This window comes from Motacilla alba, chromosome 4, assembly GCF_015832195.1.
Source record: "Motacilla alba alba isolate MOTALB_02 chromosome 4, Motacilla_alba_V1.0_pri, whole genome shotgun sequence".
Classification (NCBI taxonomy): domain Eukaryota; kingdom Metazoa; phylum Chordata; class Aves; order Passeriformes; family Motacillidae; genus Motacilla; species Motacilla alba.
This window is the reverse complement of record NC_052019.1, coordinates 25498848-25516966: the sequence shown is the minus strand read 5'-3', so window position 1 is coordinate 25516966 and position 18119 is coordinate 25498848. Positions and strand designations below refer to the sequence as shown.

The 18119-nt window shown below is 37.8% G+C and overlaps 2 protein-coding genes across 3 annotated transcripts in view; both read left to right on the top strand.

Moving 5' to 3' along the window:
- The first annotated feature begins 4507 nt into the window (after window positions 1-4507).
- CNGA1 (cyclic nucleotide gated channel subunit alpha 1) lies at window positions 4508-14774 on the top strand. Its single transcript, XM_038136566.1, has 8 exons — window positions 4508-4705; window positions 7962-8104; window positions 8324-8386; window positions 8794-8826; window positions 8931-9032; window positions 9921-10028; window positions 10173-10279; window positions 11103-14774. Exons 2-8 carry the CDS (start codon window positions 7998-8000, stop codon window positions 12518-12520), a joined length of 1938 nt encoding a protein of 645 aa, XP_037992494.1. The 5' UTR covers window positions 4508-4705; window positions 7962-7997; the 3' UTR covers window positions 12521-14774.
- A 793-nt stretch (window positions 14775-15567) lies between these two features.
- NFXL1 (nuclear transcription factor, X-box binding like 1) overlaps window positions 15568-18119 on the top strand; it is a 45940-nt gene continuing 43388 nt past the window's right edge. Inside the window, exons 1-4 of one of the 2 annotated variants that reach the window (XM_038135714.1) lie at window positions 15772-15891; window positions 16091-16197; window positions 17004-17174; window positions 17522-17631. In XM_038135714.1, the coding sequence (XP_037991642.1) occupies window positions 17560-17631 (72 nt within the window). In that variant the 5' untranslated portion in view covers window positions 15772-15891; window positions 16091-16197; window positions 17004-17174; window positions 17522-17559. Of the gene's footprint in view, window positions 15892-16090; window positions 16198-17003; window positions 17175-17521; window positions 17632-18119 lie in introns of both variants that reach the window. The other variant, XM_038135713.1, reaches the window with a different exon arrangement.

The following is an 18119-nucleotide window of genomic DNA, read 5'->3' as shown; positions in this document are numbered from 1 at the left end:
GAGACAATGTCAGGAAGATACTAACTACATAAAAGTAATTTATCAACATTGATATATTTTTCTTTATTTTGGATGACATGTAAAGGTCAAATGGGAAAGAAAATAAGGTATTGATATACAATCTTATGAACTGACATAAAGAGAAAAAAGATGCCAGTTTGCCATTCAAAATGACATTTATGACTGATTTAGAGCAATGCCTGGATCATGAGCTAATGCAAATCAGCACAGACCCATTTAATTCCCTGGAGCTGTGCCAGATACAGCTAAGCACAGATCAACCTTTTGTGTATGAAGTAAAAATATGCATGTAGTAACGGTCAAAGCAATTTTGTGGTAGTTTCCATTTTTCCCAAAGAGGAATAAGTGTCTTATGAAAACCTGCTATGCCCTTCTACGTTATTGCACTATTTTCTCCCCATTAAATGTTTGGAAAATGCAGGAGAAAATTTATGTTAAAATTCTGCTACTTATGTAGTTACATAACTTCATTATGTAATATATGAAAGGTTTAATGAAACTTTCCTTAAAGCCAGCAAGTACTGACTTTATTGTTGATCTTTCATAAAAATGGAAGCCCTGACTATCTAGCCAATTTTAATACTTTACATTTATAACTATAACAGTCATTGTAAACTTCATTTTTGTGCCTTAATAAATCCCATCTTTATCTCTGTGTTAGCCATGAACGACTTAATTACCATAATTTGTGTGTCTCCTTGGCTTTGTTATAAATTCTTTAATCTTGTTGAGGATTTTTTTCTTTAAATTCTTCAATCTTGTTGAGGATTGGTTTTTTCTTATGTGCATATACATTGAGTTCCTTATGCAGTATTGAATTATATTATCGTAAATACTGAAGATGATGACAAGTTTCACCACAATTAGAAATCCTGTTCACTGTGCAGCTGGTTCAGGTGCAGACATGAAGCAAGAACTATCTCTTTTATGATTATTTAGGAAAATTGCCTGTGGCATTTTTAAATGCTGTTATCATTGCCCAGCTTCCCTGTCCTGCATTACTCTGCCAGCAGTCATTGTGTCCAAACATGATTTCTGTTCAATACAGAAGCTACAGACAGATTCATTACTTTTCCTGGCATGTAGCCACACAAAAATTACTGAAGTAGATTTGTGAATGAAGCTCTGACCATGGGAACTCTATCTTCCCCATTACATGGTGATTTAGTGCAGATCTGCAGGAGCAATATGTGAAGAAATTAGGTTCAACTGAGAAATAAAAAGGTCTCCAGACTGAAGTTTAAAATTATTAGATTGCTCTACTTGCTGTGTAGAGATTAATTGTATATATATTCCCTCATAAATGCCCAGATAGTGCCACCTTTACTCATTCTATACTACAAAGAGTGAATAACATGCAAGGCTGGATTTATTAAACCTTTTTTTGTATACAGTGCACTTTCTACCTCTCTTATTAGTGGCAATGTCATATATTGATGACTTTTGTTTAAGCAGAATTAATAACAGTTGGATCACCTTTTTATGTGTAAACATTTCAGCATCATTATTCTGTGCAACCAACCAAGATTTCCTATGTAATTTTAACTTGAAATAAAACTCTGCTAAACAGAAGCACTGATTATACAGAACTTCTGGAGCTTCTATAGGGTCACCAAAATTATTCTTTATCCCAATTACACCATTGAATGAAGATCTAGTATTTTCCAGAGAGTTTTCTGATAAGCCATTCTCTCTGTTCCTTGCAGGTTTCAGCCTGGGAGTTGAGGAGACAGGGGAGAAGCACCCACTGAACCTGGAAGACACAAGGATAGTCTTACTGCAGGTTCATCTCAGGGCACAGAAAAAACTGTCAGGTGTGGCCAGACACAGTGTGGACATTTCAGAAGTGCTAGTCCCTGTGCAGAGTAGTCATGCAGAAAATGAAGTCTGGACCTGGAGGATGATGGTGAGAGGCTTTGAGAGAGTGTTTGAGCACACTGTGTGCAGTGCTGTGCTCTGTGCCTGAGAGCACTTGCAGTGCTTTGTGATTCCAGCCTCATCTGCACATTAGAATCCAACTCACCAACCCACATCTTAAATTGCTTCTATTTCACTCTTCATCAACCTAAAGTAAAAATACAGTACCACCTACTGGTGGAGACACTGTTGGCACGGATGGTTTTCTAGTCATCAAGCCTCATTGGGGCCAATTGAGCTTCATGATACTGAATTCTACACAAGAGCATAAATAAGCCAGAAGCCCTGGAGTCTTCTCAGCCACAGCACTTCTAACATGACATTAATTGCTGAAATCACATCAGCACTAGAAAAAACAGAACAATATTTGCAGAAAATAAGTTTGCCAAAACTGTGATTCCAAACACTCTTCTGTTTACAGAGCTTCAACATAGTAAGCTGAAAAGCAATGTTGTGCCATTAAAACCTGCTTATTCCTAAGTCATACATATGTGTAATGTATCCAGTTTTTTAGCTATGGGTATGTGAAACTACACGTAGCCTTAACAGGATTGAGAAGATGATGACAATGCAAGATGCAAAAAGAGATTATGGTTGGCCTACTAAAACAATAATCCATTATTGCTGTCATTCTCCCATCAGTCAAGGTTACTTCACTGGAATACAGAATCACAGGAAAAATATCCATGTAAAAATACTGACATTAAACTAATATAATTGTCAGTGAAGTCAATGATAGCTATATAACTGGCTTTTAAAGGAGGGCAGAATTGACACCATTGTGTTGAGCTTATCCAGAATTTGTCCTGAAAACTTCTTCACAGGTTAGTGAGGTCCTGGTCACTGTCAGAACAAGCAAGTGGCCAGACCTAGTAGGACTCATCTTCCTCTGTTTGAAAGCTTTGAAAAATTCCAGGGTAAACCAGTAAAGAAAAAAATAAGTTAGTTTTGCTTTGCAGGACTTATTATTTTATAAGAAAACTGGCAGCTCTATACCAGATTACAAAGACGTATCAACTCTTTTGTGACACATAACAAGGCATATGTCCCAAACACTTAGTGTCACCACATATTCACAGAATCACTGCTCAGCACTGAACATTGACATCTTTCAGCAAGACAGGTAAAAACCCAGGAGAATGAGAATCAGAGGTAAATCTGGTCAAGATTCAATACTAGTTGGATGCAGTAACCTTCTGAGAGTCCTTTCATGTCTACGATTTTAGGATAACAGATGCATTTCAGCTCTTCAAAGACAACAGTAAAGCATATGCCAGAATTTAGAAGATTATTCACTTTATCTCTTTGTTATGTTGCATATCTTACTCACAACTCCTGTATGTGGCTTCCATTGTGCATAACAGTATATGTTTCCTTGTTGCCCATTACTATCTTATTTTAAATTATTTTTTTTTCTTTAATTTTCAATATATGTTCTCTTTTCTGGAAAATGGAATGACTGTCTTCAGGTTTGGAAAGTAATAGCAGCAGAAGTGTTTAATTTGCTTCTATCATCAGGAGGCTGACCTGTGCTGAGCTTTTGTTTTATGATTAAATCCATAAACTCAGTCACCTGGGCTGCAAGATTTAAGTTGGTTCCTGTGATTGTTAATGGTATTTTTTTCCAGCTGCACTTGGTTATAGAAACAAATGTATCATAATCCTGGAGTCCCATGGGCTGGACTGCTTTCCTGGATTCTGCTTTTGTGAAGCAAAGTTAGAATATAATTCAGTAACTTTAGCTATATCTCAGTTGTGACAAAGATATAAATTCAAGTTTCAACATTTACCTCTTTTTGCTGCTTAAGAGCTTTTTTTTTTTTTTTTACAAAAATTGGCCATGTACAAGATTCCTGATTGAAAAATTAATCACTCAAACTTCAGAGGACATTATTTTCCTCATTCTTATGGTATCCAGCAGTGAAATACTAAAGGTGAGATATGCAAATACCATCTTCTCTTTTGAAGTATATGCTAGGATCCTTGTGGGGCTTTTCTTGACTCTCTGGCCACTACAGATGCACTCTTGCACATTTACAATGGAGGAGGAATGCAATTACTTAAACCATTTTGCAAAGTCATAATCCATACTGAAGTTGAAGATCAGTTCAGTGTCCTAAAACTTCATTATCAAGGCATTTTCCACTAAAAATATATCCACAGTTCATTGTATTTTTAAGCATCAAATAATATGTTATATTATTTAAGACCTTTAAGTAATTTAAAATGTTATTTCCTTTTCTTCAGCCATATGGTATACACATTAAAATAAACAGGAAATTTTCATTTATGGCGTTTTATCTATTACAGTAAAAAACCTGTTACTACAGTTAAAAAGCATCTGAAATATTAAGAGAACAAGTGAGCAGACAATACTGAATATATAGTTATTTACAATATTTTTTTCAGTTTCAAAACAGAGCACACTCCAGTATTGGTCACTGCTTGTGCTTGTAGATAGGGCTAGTAAGCTTCTGCTTAGGTGAAGGATAATACAGACTGCCACTGTCACTTTCATCTCCCTCTAAATCTCAAAATCCATCACTAGGTCAAGGAAATCCTCCTCTAATAACCATGTCCTTCCTTGGGAATAATTCAGAGAACTGCACAGGGGGCTGGCTCTTTATGAAATCAATCAATAAGCGATTTATTTATGAAATGTTGATTATATTTAGCTTTTCATGGTGATACTGCTTATGTAGTAAGGAAATGTGGCTGATTTAAAGGACTGAAATCTCTAGTTGAAGCAGCAGATTACATTCCTAAGGTAAGCATGCACACTGCTTGTTGAAACTGCTTAGGACTCTTAGCATGTTAGAAAAGACAGATCATGCTGTAGCATGCTGCTGATTTCAATGTTAATGAAGATGTTTTTGCTGCTTTTTGTAAAGAAAAAAATCAGATCTTTATATGATGCACAAATCTGTTCCAGGGTATCCTTATTTAAAGCATTTTCTCTATGAAAATAATGATTAGAGATGTGAATGTGGTGGGCCAGTAAGAAAGGGAGAAATACGTAAAATAAAAGAGCAGAAGTGACAGAAGCTGGTCTTCCACTCATCACAATCCTGTAAAAGGATAATACTGCCTTCATTTTCTTGCAGCCCTAAAGATTTTGATGTATATAGTGATTAATATAATTAGTTTTCAGCTCATAGTGCTTGAAAACTAGGTTGTTTATCATAGTAGCTACATTTTTTAAAAAATCCAAGTAGTAAAAGGAAACTATTTGGGATGATACAGTAAAAACCATATGGTAGAAATCTAAACTATGTCTATAGAAAGCATCTATTAGCTTTTGAATTTGCTACCTAAATATGATAATCTGAAAAGGTCCATCCCAATATTTAAAAGCACTGTAATAAGTTGTGACAATGGATCAGTTAAAGAAAAAAAATATGTGTGACTACAAAATAGAAAACATGATAGTGGTAGAATTTAGTAAAAATTCTGAAATGTTTGAAAATGCATTAAGATGAATTTGGATCCAGGGAGTTTAATGTGATATTTTCTACTGTGCCCAGTATGGGCAAATGCTGCAAACAGTCCCCAAACTAGATTTAATTTCTATGTCTGTCCAACTTGCACTTGGCACATGCTGCATTAGCATTTCTGTGTCTTAGACTTGGGAACTTAAACTCCCCACAATTTGCTTTTAGACTAGTGGAATTTGAAGATACTCTTGTGCTACACATCCTGACTGACAGGAAAAGAACCTGGTGCTGCACTTACCTAAACTTGACATTCAAACTTGGTATTTTGAGACTACAGGGTAGTTCATACTTCAATTTTTCAGTGCCTCAGTAATATGAAATGTCCAGTCCTGCCTCAAATGGCAGCTCCTCTTTCCCAGCAAATCCTATGCATGGCTGCCATGGCTCCATGGCTGCTTTCCCAGAACACACAGTATCTCACAGTATCTGTGCTTACAACACACACAAACAGAGGCAGAGGAATTTGTTTATTTGAAAAAATGCAAAGAAAATCCTATTACCCTGAAGAAGATGGGATTGTAGAGGATACAGATTTTTTCTCCAGCCTTCAGGCTACATACTCTGGATTGGTGTGATTTTGGACACGTTCTATTCTATCATATTTATCATCATCTTCAAACTCTAGTACAAGTGCAAATCACTATGCCTGGAGAGCACAAAGTCAATTTAAAAATTTTTTTTCTTGAAACTAAAGAGCAAAAGTAAACATGAAAAATATATGCCTATGTAGAAATGCTGGTACTGTGAATACTAACATGAACTGACTGGCTTAGAGCCCACTCTGTTGGAGAAATCATTTCCCTTGCGAATAATGCATTTGAACTTGTCTGGTGCTGAGTTGGACACAGGTTTATTTTGCACTAGTATTTGTGTGATCCTGTGGAGGATATAGGTTTAATCAGGATGGAATTGTGTGTGCCAGAATTAATAGAGCTTTCAGAGCACCTGTAAGCAGATATAAAGCTACTTAATTGAACCTGGTGTAATTTCAATCCTCTCACTTTCAAGCAGTAAGTCACAGGAAACCCTGGTACAGCTTTTAGTCTCCACAAGAATCTAACCTGAAGTTAACCATGTCTTAGATATTTAGAATATTTTTATGTCTATTTATCTTAGACCTGATCCATGCTGGTAAGCATTGAAAGTCTGACCAGTAATATTGGACCATATTTAGGACTATTCATGGAATAACACATCTTAATCTTCAACTTTCATCTTTCTATTGAGTAGTATGTTAAAACTCAGTTGGTCAGAGCATGGTGTTAATAACACCAAGGTTGTGGGTTTGATCCATGTATGGGCCATTCACTTAAGGGTTGGGCTCAGTGGTCCTTGGGGGTCCCTTCCAAATCAGAATATTTTGTTATTCTGTGATATTGCTGTATTATTTTTTGCACCATGTGTCATTCATGTCTGATGAGTGCTGGAAACATGGATTTCCCCTCCTATTTCCTGTATAGGCATATTTTTAATTTTATTGACAAATAAGGGAAGTCAAGTCTGGCAGCAATGTCAGCTCTATCATTCTCCTCCTCCTTTGTGGTGTGCCAGAATACACTGCTTTAAGACTGATCCCTGTGGCATTTGACTTCACTTATCAGTGATACAGACACTCATTTGTCATTTTGTGCCTTACAGAGATCTCTGTACTCTGATTTCACACATACAGGAATATTGTTACTGCAGTATCAATATCTGCTTTATAATCCTCTCTAAATGGCCCTGGCAAGAGCAAATCACACTGGTAGAATTCATGCCTAAAGAGCTGGCAATCTCACTGATGCCAAGATATAACTGACAGCACTGTAGGAATAAGTGGTGAAAAAGGAGAGCAGAAGTTAATTACACCAGTGCCAGAAAATGATGCAGTAGACTGCATTGTATTAGCTAGAAAACATTTTCAGGGTTTTTTTTGGTTTTTTTGTTTTTTGTTTTTTTTTTTTCCCTTGAGATAAACAGACCAGACATAAAGAGCCACTAACACTTCTATTTTGGTCTTTATATACCACCTGCTATATGAATAAGGAAATCACTACACTAGTGTTACCCTCTTACTTACAGAACCCACTCTTTGATCTCAAAAGTGTAAGTCTCTGTTACCAGATATACTGAGATTTCTTTGGACTTACAGCCAGGGGATACTTTTTAGTCTGGTTTTCAGGACGTCATCTGTGCATGAATCTGTTTCTCCATCTTGATACAGTGTTTCAAGCCTTTGGTTTGAGAAACAGCGGTAGATGTTTCAAACACAATTGTTCAAATATTTTCAAAGTATGTGTTAAAACTCAGGAGAAAGACCTAAATTAATGTTTCCCTAAATATGTGTACAACGTTCCCTTCAGCAGGTAAGTTTCTTGTCTGGTGGGAATGTCATGGGAGACAGGAAACTGCAAATATTCTTGTTGGTCTTCAGGAAAGCAAGAATGTAAAGAATTCATTCCTAGGGAAAAAAACCAAACCAAACCAACAAACCCCCCCCCCCCCCTACTTATTCTAGAGGAGAAATAACTTGATTCTTTTTTTATTCAGTCTTCTTCAATTACCCAAGTTAAAACAAACCTGACCATGAAGGTAGGAGTGATTGAGAGCCATCACTCCCATATAGTTGTTCCCAGTGTGGTAGTGCATGACACGAGTAAAGACCTTGGACTGAAGCATGAAGGGGAAAACAGGTATGTCAAATATATTTTGTGTTGGTTTAGTTTTTTTAGTTTGATGATTTACATAGGATTATCTAAGCACATATTTGCTATCATATAATTTTCATCACTCTTAATAAAAACCAAAGCTTTTAAGATTACAGTATATTGCTTATTGTAAATATTTAGGAGATTTTTGTTTTTTAAATTTCAGCGGATATCATATAACTGTGTTGTTTTGTTGTTTCCCAGGCAACAATATCTACCTGGAGTATTTGCATGCTACAATATTAACAATAATAGTAATAAAGATGAGTAAGTATCTTTGCCATTTGATAAAATGAGAGTACTACAATTTTGATTATAAAAGCAGAAATAAACAATTATAATAAATATCTAATTGTTTAATTAGAAACAGTTATGTCATTCAGGTAAGCCCAAAAGAGACTGCACGTACATTTCAACTTCATGCACTTTATTCAGCTTCATCAGTTATGATGATGATGATCATCCTTATTACCAAAGTTACTGATATTGTATCTATTGATTTAAAACAAAAGTAGTTTTAGGTGAAATAACAAGCAATAAGAAAAACACTTTTTTTGAAGGCTAAACACATAAGTACAATGTTATCCTTACTGAATCCAGATGCTTCTAATAAATAGATGTTGAAGAAACAGGATGTGCATCCCATGACCCTATCATATTTTTCTTTTTCTTAGAGAGGAGAAGAAAAGGAAAAAAGAAAAGAAGAGGTAAGATGAAGAGTAATAATATTACTATTTCTAAGAGATTTAGGTTTATTCTACATATGTTTTACTCGGTCCTTAACAAAGGAAAATGTTAATCTATTTCTTAGCAAGGCAGAAAAAAAAAAGGATGGAGAAACACAAAAGAACAAAGAAAAAAAGGAGAAAAATAAAAATAAAGATAAGTTGAAGAAGAAAGAAAATACAGAAGAGTAAGTATTTTCCATTTAGGTCTAGTTATGCTATGTAATAACATTGCTTTTGATATAAGAACAAATTCATTCAGAGATGTCCTGTAAAGATGTTTATACCTTCGTGAATGAGTGTAAAGACTGCTGTTATTCTCCCTAGAGTAGAGTTGTTTTGACTTAACTTCACATGTGGACAACAGAAATATGCATGCATGGAGGTGATCTGAAACATTAATCAAGATATATCTCCTTTGATTATCTAATATTTCTTGTATAACACACTGCAGCAAATGATGTGCCAGTATAAAGCAATCTCTTCCACACACAAAGGCACCTACAAGCCAGTAAACTCTTCAATGCTCTAAAAGTTGTTGCTTTATAGTCTGCTTGGTAAATTCATAATTTTCTGGCTAAGGAAGAGAAACTCAAAACAGTGCAGTAGAAACCTGTGTTGTATGATTTCCTATTCTTTGGTTTCTTTATGTAAACTATGCCAATGCTTTATCTTCCTCAGGGCCAGACTTTTCCCTATGAGAAAGGCACTATTCATCTCACAATTTATATTTATCTAAAAATTAATCATCACCTTTTTTTTTAATGACAAAATAAATTATCAGACAAGAGAGTTATTTGGGTAGGAAAAAATAATTTAAAAATCACATGTGCCACTATGAAGTGAAGTGAGACTGCCAAGCTAACTTTGGTCAGCAAAATTTAGATTCTAAAATTTGTGTCACACCAAGTTGTACCAGCTTCATATCTTCCATGCATTTGAGCAAGGAAGTTTAACTTTGATAAAGACCATTTATTTCACAATAATAATTTCTGAAATGCTTACTTCCTCAAAAATGAGATGTGTATTTCAAGTCTTTCATTAAATTTCTTTTTTCCCCCCTGCTTACCACTTAGGAAGAAGAAAGATATTTTCACCATTGATCCAGCAGGAAATATATATTACAACTGGTTGTTTTGCATCACAATGCCTGTCATGTACAACTGGACCATGATTATTGCTAGGTGATGTACTCCTTTAGAGACTACATAGAACTTCTGGAAAATCATAATATCCCTGGCTAGATAAAAATATTATATTCATCATTGATTAATGCAAATATTTAATTCTTATTTTATGGTAATTTGCTTTTGTTTTTTCATATTCAGAGCCTGTTTTGATGAGCTCCAGCATGATTACCTAGTGGCATGGTTTATTATTGATTATGTTTCTGATGCCATTTATATTGCTGATATGTTTGTACGGACAAGGACAGGTAAATATACTCAAGGTCTAATTATTCCTTTTTACATATTTATGCCAGTTTTTTTTTAAATCAAAACCCTACCACTTCTCTTATCTGAATAGCCTTGATGAGGTGCAATAGTGAAAAAAAGACACTGAGTTAGATTTCTGAAAGACTGCAGCCTTACTGTAAAAGTAGGCGAAATTCTGATGAAATTTTGTGTATTACTCAAAGGACACATAAAGTTTGAGATGTGCAGGTACAAGCTGTTCTGCCTGTAGTTGACTCAACAAGACATAAAAAACAAACATGTAGTGCAGCCAAGAGAGGATCAGGGGTTCTGAAAAACAAGCACCTAAATCTGGTTTTTGTATTAATGGGAGATTCAAATATTTGCTTGATATTCACAACCACTGAGCAAGCAAGACATCCCATTAACTTCAGCTACAACTATTTATTTTAAAATATTAACCTATGGAGCTATTAAGTAGATCCACTCAATATGGAACTGCAATTCCTGTGTTCAAATTCTTTTCCTCATTAATCACCCTTCCTATAGCTTGTGGAGGTTTCTTTGAAGAGGAAGATGGGAGTTTTTTTCATATGTCCACCATTGTGGAAAAGTGCAGGAAAATGTTCAGATCTAGACTTGTTTATCTTTCATAGATCAAGCTGAACCATGTAGCACTAAGCTGACTATTTGGAAATAAGAAATTAAATATTAAAAAGTAAGGGAAGTTATATTTCATGTGTAATTTGCACCCAAAATATTTTTCGAAGTAGATTTGTACTGACCCTTAACACAACATATTTGAACCTGTAGCATTTTTTACTATTTACAATTTTATTTTAGGTTACCTGGAGCAAGGTCTTCTGGTGAAAGAAGAACATAAGCTACGAGAGAAATACAAGAAATCTTTTCAATTCAAGCTAGATTTTCTGTCAATCTTACCAACTGATCTCTTATACTTTAAGTTAGGATTGAATTACCCAGAATTAAGAATAAACAGACTACTCAGAGTAGCTCGGATGTTTGAATTCTTCCAGAGAACAGAAACAAGAACAAACTACCCAAATATCTTCAGGATCTCTAACCTTGTCATGTACATTGTGATTATTATTCACTGGAATGCCTGTGTGTACTACTCCATCTCAAAAGCCATTGGATTTGGGGCTGACACATGGGTCTACCCCAACACCTCAGATCCTGAATTTGCCCGCCTGACTAGAAAATATGTCTACAGTCTCTACTGGTCAACACTGACCCTGACTACTATCGGTGAAACTCCCCCTCCTGTAAGAGATTCTGAGTATTTCTTTGTGGTCGTTGACTTCTTGGTTGGAGTTCTGATCTTTGCTACCATTGTTGGTAACGTGGGCTCAATGATCTCCAACATGAATGCTGCCAGGGCAGAGTTCCAAGCAAGGATTGATGCTATCAAGCAGTACATGCACTTTCGGAATGTGAGTAAGGACATGGAAAAAAGAGTTATAAAGTGGTTTGACTACCTGTGGACAAATAAAAAGGCTGTGGATGAAAGGGAAGTCTTGAAGTATCTGCCAGATAAACTAAGAGCAGAGATTGCAATCAATGTTCACCTGGAAACGCTAAAAAAAGTTCGGATTTTTGCAGACTGTGAAGCGGGTTTGCTGGTTGAACTGGTTTTGAAACTCCAGCCCCAAGTATACAGTCCTGGAGATTATATTTGCAGAAAAGGAGATATTGGACGAGAGATGTACATTATCAAAGAAGGCAAGCTGGCAGTAGTTGCTGATGATGGAGTTACCCAATTTGTGGTCCTAAGTGATGGCAGCTACTTCGGAGAAATCAGCATTCTTAATATCAAGGGTAGCAAAGCTGGCAATCGAAGAACAGCCAATATTAAAAGTATTGGATACTCAGACTTGTTTTGTCTGTCTAAAGATGATCTCATGGAGGCTTTGACAGAGTATCCAGATGCAAAGGCTATGCTGGAAGAAAAAGGCAAGCAAATCCTAATGAAAGATGGGTTGCTGGACATTGAAATTGCAAATTTAGGAAGTGATCCTAAAGATCTGGAAGAGAAGGTCGCCTACATGGAACGTGCTATGGACAGGTTGCAAACCAAGTTTGCCAGGTTGTTGGCTGAGTATGAAGGTGCACAACAGAAAGTGAAAAAAAGACTCACACAAATAGAGAAAATATTGAAGCCAGTTATAGAGGAAGAATTTGCAGACTTAGAAGAAGCAGATCCATCCACAGATAAACCTGGATTGTCAAAAGCAGAATAAAAACAATGGAAGTTGCCAATAAGACTGAGGGCTGAACACATCCTGACTGGGGCTGAACACATTAATTTCTAATCTTTGTAGTACCTCACTATTAATTACAAAAAAAATTATTTGCTGAGACAATGTCACTAATCTCCTACAAGTAGCGCATATTTGGCAGTTTTGGGGCAGAAAAAGAAGAATCAAGAATGAGAATGGAAGATAACACTTTGCTCTTGCACAAACAGGTGTTATTATCTGCTAATGTGTTTTGTACTCTCTGTAACGCTGCTCTATGGCAGATGCACATGCACTGTGATATACTGGAAAATATTGGAAATTTTGCTGGTTGTTTTAAAATAATTTCTTTGTGTCTGCTTATGGAAAGAATGAAAGGTTTGGTAACAATTATTTTAAGTCATTAGCCTTTATATTAAATTTGTGTATAAATGAGCATATTTTAATATCTATTGATTAACATGAAATGAATTAAGTATGCAATATTATAAAAAGAATTAGGTATATCTACTAATATTATCTACTCTCATCTACAATGTAGATGAGAATACTGAAGGCTGTAAGATTTGAAAAACACTATTACTTCATTGGCTCCACCTTGGCTGATTTCTTGAAATATAAGTGGGCAGTTTGAAATATACCTTTTTTCAGGATAGTACATGCAAAGGCTGGAATACAGAGAAGAGAAAATACAATTTTATGCGAGCATCAATACGAAAGATATGGATGACTCATAATCTAGTGTTCTTTTCACAATAAGAACAAATAATATACAAACAAAATACAAATAAAAATATACAATAAAGATTGTTCTGTTCCATGTAATCATGTGGCTGCAGAACATGGACTATCAAGTTTTGAAGATTTGTAATTAAAAATGTTTATGTTCCTAACGTAACACTTGTTTACGCTGGCAGAGTGCAAGGGGAAGATGTGACAACAACAGGCCAAATTCTTCCTACAGCATCTTCTGGAGTTGCTGTTGGGGGAAGAACATGACTAAAGAGGCTGTTTTTCTCACTGATAGAGGATTTATTTTTTCATAACTACTTCTGAGATAGTAAAGTCTATAGATTTGTATGTTAGGTCCATTTTCAACTGCTTTAAGATGCATTATCTCACTGGACTTTCCCCTAATATATGTCTTTTTCCATTGGCAGAAAACTGGTTTGCTCAGTTGTGGTCTCAGCTGAGTATTTGCAGCTGGGTGTTTTCAGTAGAATTAGATCATAGGCACGTAACATTGGATAAGTTTGATGAAAAGGAGTGAAGAAAGGGACTGTAATGAGAGAATGCATAATTCTCTATTTAGGGAAATTTGATTATCCTGAGCAACTGGACCGCCACTTTGAAAAAATACCTATGTACATGTTACTGTCAATAATATTTCTACACTTGCATTCTCTCCTTAATGAGATGGAGATAATATAAATTGGGTATTTTATAAAGTGCATTCCTTTCTGGCTGTTTTATTTTTTAGTAATGTTAATGCTTTCCAGCATGCCAGAGATCTAGAAATAACTCTTGATTTACTGCAAGGATGAAATTTCATGAAGTACCTAATGCATAGTATATATGGAACAACAAGGATAAATATAAATACAAAATGTTTGTTCATGCCCTGTTGATCCTGTGCTTTGAATGATAAATGGCTTCATTAGCTGATAAAGGGGAAGGGTATGCCATCCTGTCAGTAAAGATTCTATCCCTGTACACAGGAACAAGGATTATTCTGGAATTTAGCTATATTGTGAGAGTTGGACTTTGCAATCAGCATTCTTCCAGCTCAGGTCTTGAATATAATTAGTAATGTGTATGCCAGCAGCAACCTATCCTATATGGCTACTAGGTGCTTAGAAAGCACTTCTCTCCTTTGTTGAAGTGCTTAAGACTTTTTATTAGATAAATGTGTGATATGAAGTTTTAATTAAAAAAAGGACAGATATCTAGTGTTAATGATTTTTTTTACGGTATTGATCCTTCATTCTAAGACATGAATTGTATTCACTAGCTGCCTCTTTCTTGAGAATAAAAACTCTTTGATTTAAACCATTTCAAAATAGAACAGAAAACCAGAATTCATCTCCAGTGGTTTGCTTGCTATTTTCAGACTACTTATGGTTGGAAATCTTCTGTAACAACTTTTATGAGCAGGTATTTGCTGAAAAAAGGCTAAATGTAAAGTTTCCTCCTGGCACACGCCACAGTGTAAGTGCTATAAGGAAATGTCAATAAAATGAAAATTATTTCAACCTGCCTTTATTTGTCAGAACTTGGGAGGCTTCCTCCATATATGCTTTAGCGCACTAAAACTTTCTGGATGTGCTTCAGTCAGGTTTCTAAACAGGCTTTGCGGTCGGTTTTTAACACTCAGACTCCTATGAAATTATAGGAGTTACAGGAGCGGTGAAGAAAATGTCTGGAAGAGCCGCATGCCGCAGGAGCAGCTGCCAGAAATTCCCTCCGGAGAAAAGGAGGCTCAGGGGAACCTCATCGCTCCATACAAGCACCTGAAGGGAGAAAAGGAGGCTCAGGGGAACCTCATCGCTCCATACAAGCACCTGAAGGGAGAAAAGGAGGCTCAGGGCGATCTCATCGCTCCATAAAAGCACCTGAAAGGAGGCGGCAGTGAGGGGAGGGGCGGGGGCGTCTTCTCCTTTAGTGACAAGAGACAGGACGAGAGGAAATGGTCCCAAACTGCGCCAGGAGAGGTTAGATTAGTTAGATTACTTAGATTACTAACTAGGTTTCCTAGTTACTAGGAAAAATTTCACCCGAAACGGTTGTCAAGCACTGGAACAGGCTGCCCAGGGAAGTGATGGAGTCGCCATCCCTTGCTGGATTTAAAAGCAGTATGGATGTGGCACCTGGGGACATGGTTCAATGGTGGACGTGGCAGCGCTGAGTTAATGACGGTGATCTCACACTCTTTCCAAGCTGGGACACTCTGTGACCCAGGGACAGAGCCACAGCCCCGGCTCCGAGCCCGGCCGGCTGAGGCGGTGCCCGGCGCGGGCCCGCCCGCCGCGCGGGGAGCGCCGGGAGCTGTAGTCGCGCTGCCGCGGGAGCACCGGCGGCGCCGCCGCCTCCACCGCCGGGCGGAGCGGCCAGGCCGGGCTGGCCCGGGCGGAGCGCTCCCCGGGCGGCTGTGCAGGCGAGGGGGAGGCGGAGGGTCAGGTGCCACCGCCGTCCTTCGCTCTCTGGCGAGGGACGAATGGAGACTCAGTGGCGTCAGGGCGGCCGGGGCCGCGGCCGCGCCAGGCCCGGGGACGAGCTCTCCGCTCGCTCAGGGGCGGCCGCCCGGCCCCCGGCCGCGAGGGGCCGCGGCGGTGCCCGCGCTGCGGCAGCGGGGGCCATCGGCGAGGGGGCCAGCGGTGAGTGTCGCGTCCCGCCCCCTACCCGCGCTGCCGGGCCCCGGGCCGGGGAGCCGGCGGTGGCCCGGAGCCCCTGCAGGTGCGAGGTCGGGGCTGTCCCCGGCGTGGCGGGGAAGGGAGGCTGGCGGGCCCGGCCCCGCTGCCGCGCTGCTCGGCGGTGTCGAGCCGGTGCTCGCCATGTGCCGTGTCCTGCCTGCAGGTTCGTGCCGGGGAGAGGTGCGGAGGCCTCGGGCAGTGGCGAGGAGCGAGGGGCTAAGCCCTCGGCAGGGTACACCGTCTTCTCGGAGCAGAAGAGTAAAGTGTGAAGTAATGGATGAAATGTTTCTTTCTGGTTGGAAACAGCCGGGGGAGTTGCTCGGTAGAGACAGCGTTAGGTGCGCTGGTCAGGGAAACACTGCGCTCCGGTCTGGGAAGGGTCGGGCTCTCGGTGTGCGCGGCAGCTGCGAGTGCAAGTTCATCCTCGGGAAAGGCAGCAGAGAAGTGCCAAAGACAGCTCTGTTTAGTGGCAGCATAGTTTCTTAAGAAAAGCCTTAAAACTACACTTGGCGAAACCTCGGTAAATATATTGGGTCTAGTAGAAAAATCATGTGAAATAGCATGAACACACTACTGCTGTAAAGATTTGTTGAATTTGAGTGAGATCAGTAAAAGTAATAATTTAATATATACCAAATGCTAGAGAGCTATCTGCACGGTATCTCCAAGTTGTAACAACTGTAGATTTGTTATAAACAAAACTGCGTGTTATGTTTTGTTCTTCTTTTCCTCATGCTGTGACAGTTGTGTTTGTGTGGGATGTGTGGGATTTTTTTAAAGTATCCTTTTCATAAAGCAGCATTATAGTTGCTTATATTCTGGTATGTTAGGTTGGATTTGTCAGTAGTGATTGACAGATAATTTCTGCTGTGAATTTTATGATAATGTACAGTAAAGAAGTAAATACAGTTTATCTGTTCTTGAGTGGTATTGAAAATGTAGTGATATGATACTCTTAAAAAATAAAATCAGCAAACTCTTAAAAGAAAAGGACAGTTGAAAGTATGTAGAACTGAATGTGGTGTTTACAATTAGCTGTCATGGTATTAGTCATCATTAGTATTTTCTCTTAATAGAATTATCTTCACTGAAGAAATTTGATGAAATTAAGAAGGCTAATCAGGCTGCAGCAAAAAAGCTAGTTGAAGACCAATTAAGCTCCTCGTCTGAAGATGATGATGAAGATGCTGAAGTAAAACAAGGGAAGATTTTGGACAAAACATTTACCATTTACACCAGTCAAACTGGTAATGTTTTTTCTTTTATTGAGTTTTATTTTGGTCTGAAAGCATAACCAATGCAGTATCACTGTGTATTAGAATTTTACTGTAGTTGGTGGGAAGGCAGTCTATCATGTCTTACATTAAAAATGCTTTTTCCCAGCAGTGCATGCTGGCTGTACTTCTTGTCTTTTCATGCAGAAGCAATGGTATAGCTTTTAACTGGTCTAGCTTTTAACTGCCTTGAGTGTGGCCTTTTTAATAATACATGACTGGCTTTATTCAGAGAAAAAATACTTTTGCAGCAGTTTCAACATGTACAGAATAACAGATTAAATGTTACTAATTGCTTTAAAAATTTTTGTCCATTAAAGATGGAGATGCAAGTGAACTGGAACGTACAAGACAGTACATGAATGAGGCTTTTCAGTCAGGGGCCATGACATGTCTCATCTGCATTGCTTCAGTTAAAAGGAACCAAGCTGTGAGTACTTTACAGTAATCTTTTAGAGCAAAACAAATGTTACTGTCTGAATAACTTGTATATATTATTGAGGTTATTCTTTGGATTGATACCTTTAAAAGGGTAAAAGTACTAAATGCAAATTTGGCATCTTTGCATTTTGAAATGCTGGAAGACGTAAGGGGTTATATGTGTAGCTTGTAATCAGAATATGTCTTTTTTTTTCTCGTATGTTTGTTATCATTGTGTGAAATAGTTTTTAAGTTTTAGGTAGTAGCAGGTGACAAAGATAAGTGCTGAAATGCCAGTGCTTGCAATTGTGTATTCAGTAAGCTATGGAGTAGCAAAGCAAAACCTGAGTACTAGAACATGAGGAGATATTATTGTTAGATTTGCAGCAGGGAAACTAAGATAAACTTTGCTGCCCTCAATGCTGATCAGGTGAAAAAGAAGTGTGTGTGTCAGAGAAGTTTGTCCTATTTCATATAGGTACATTTTATATGGGAAAG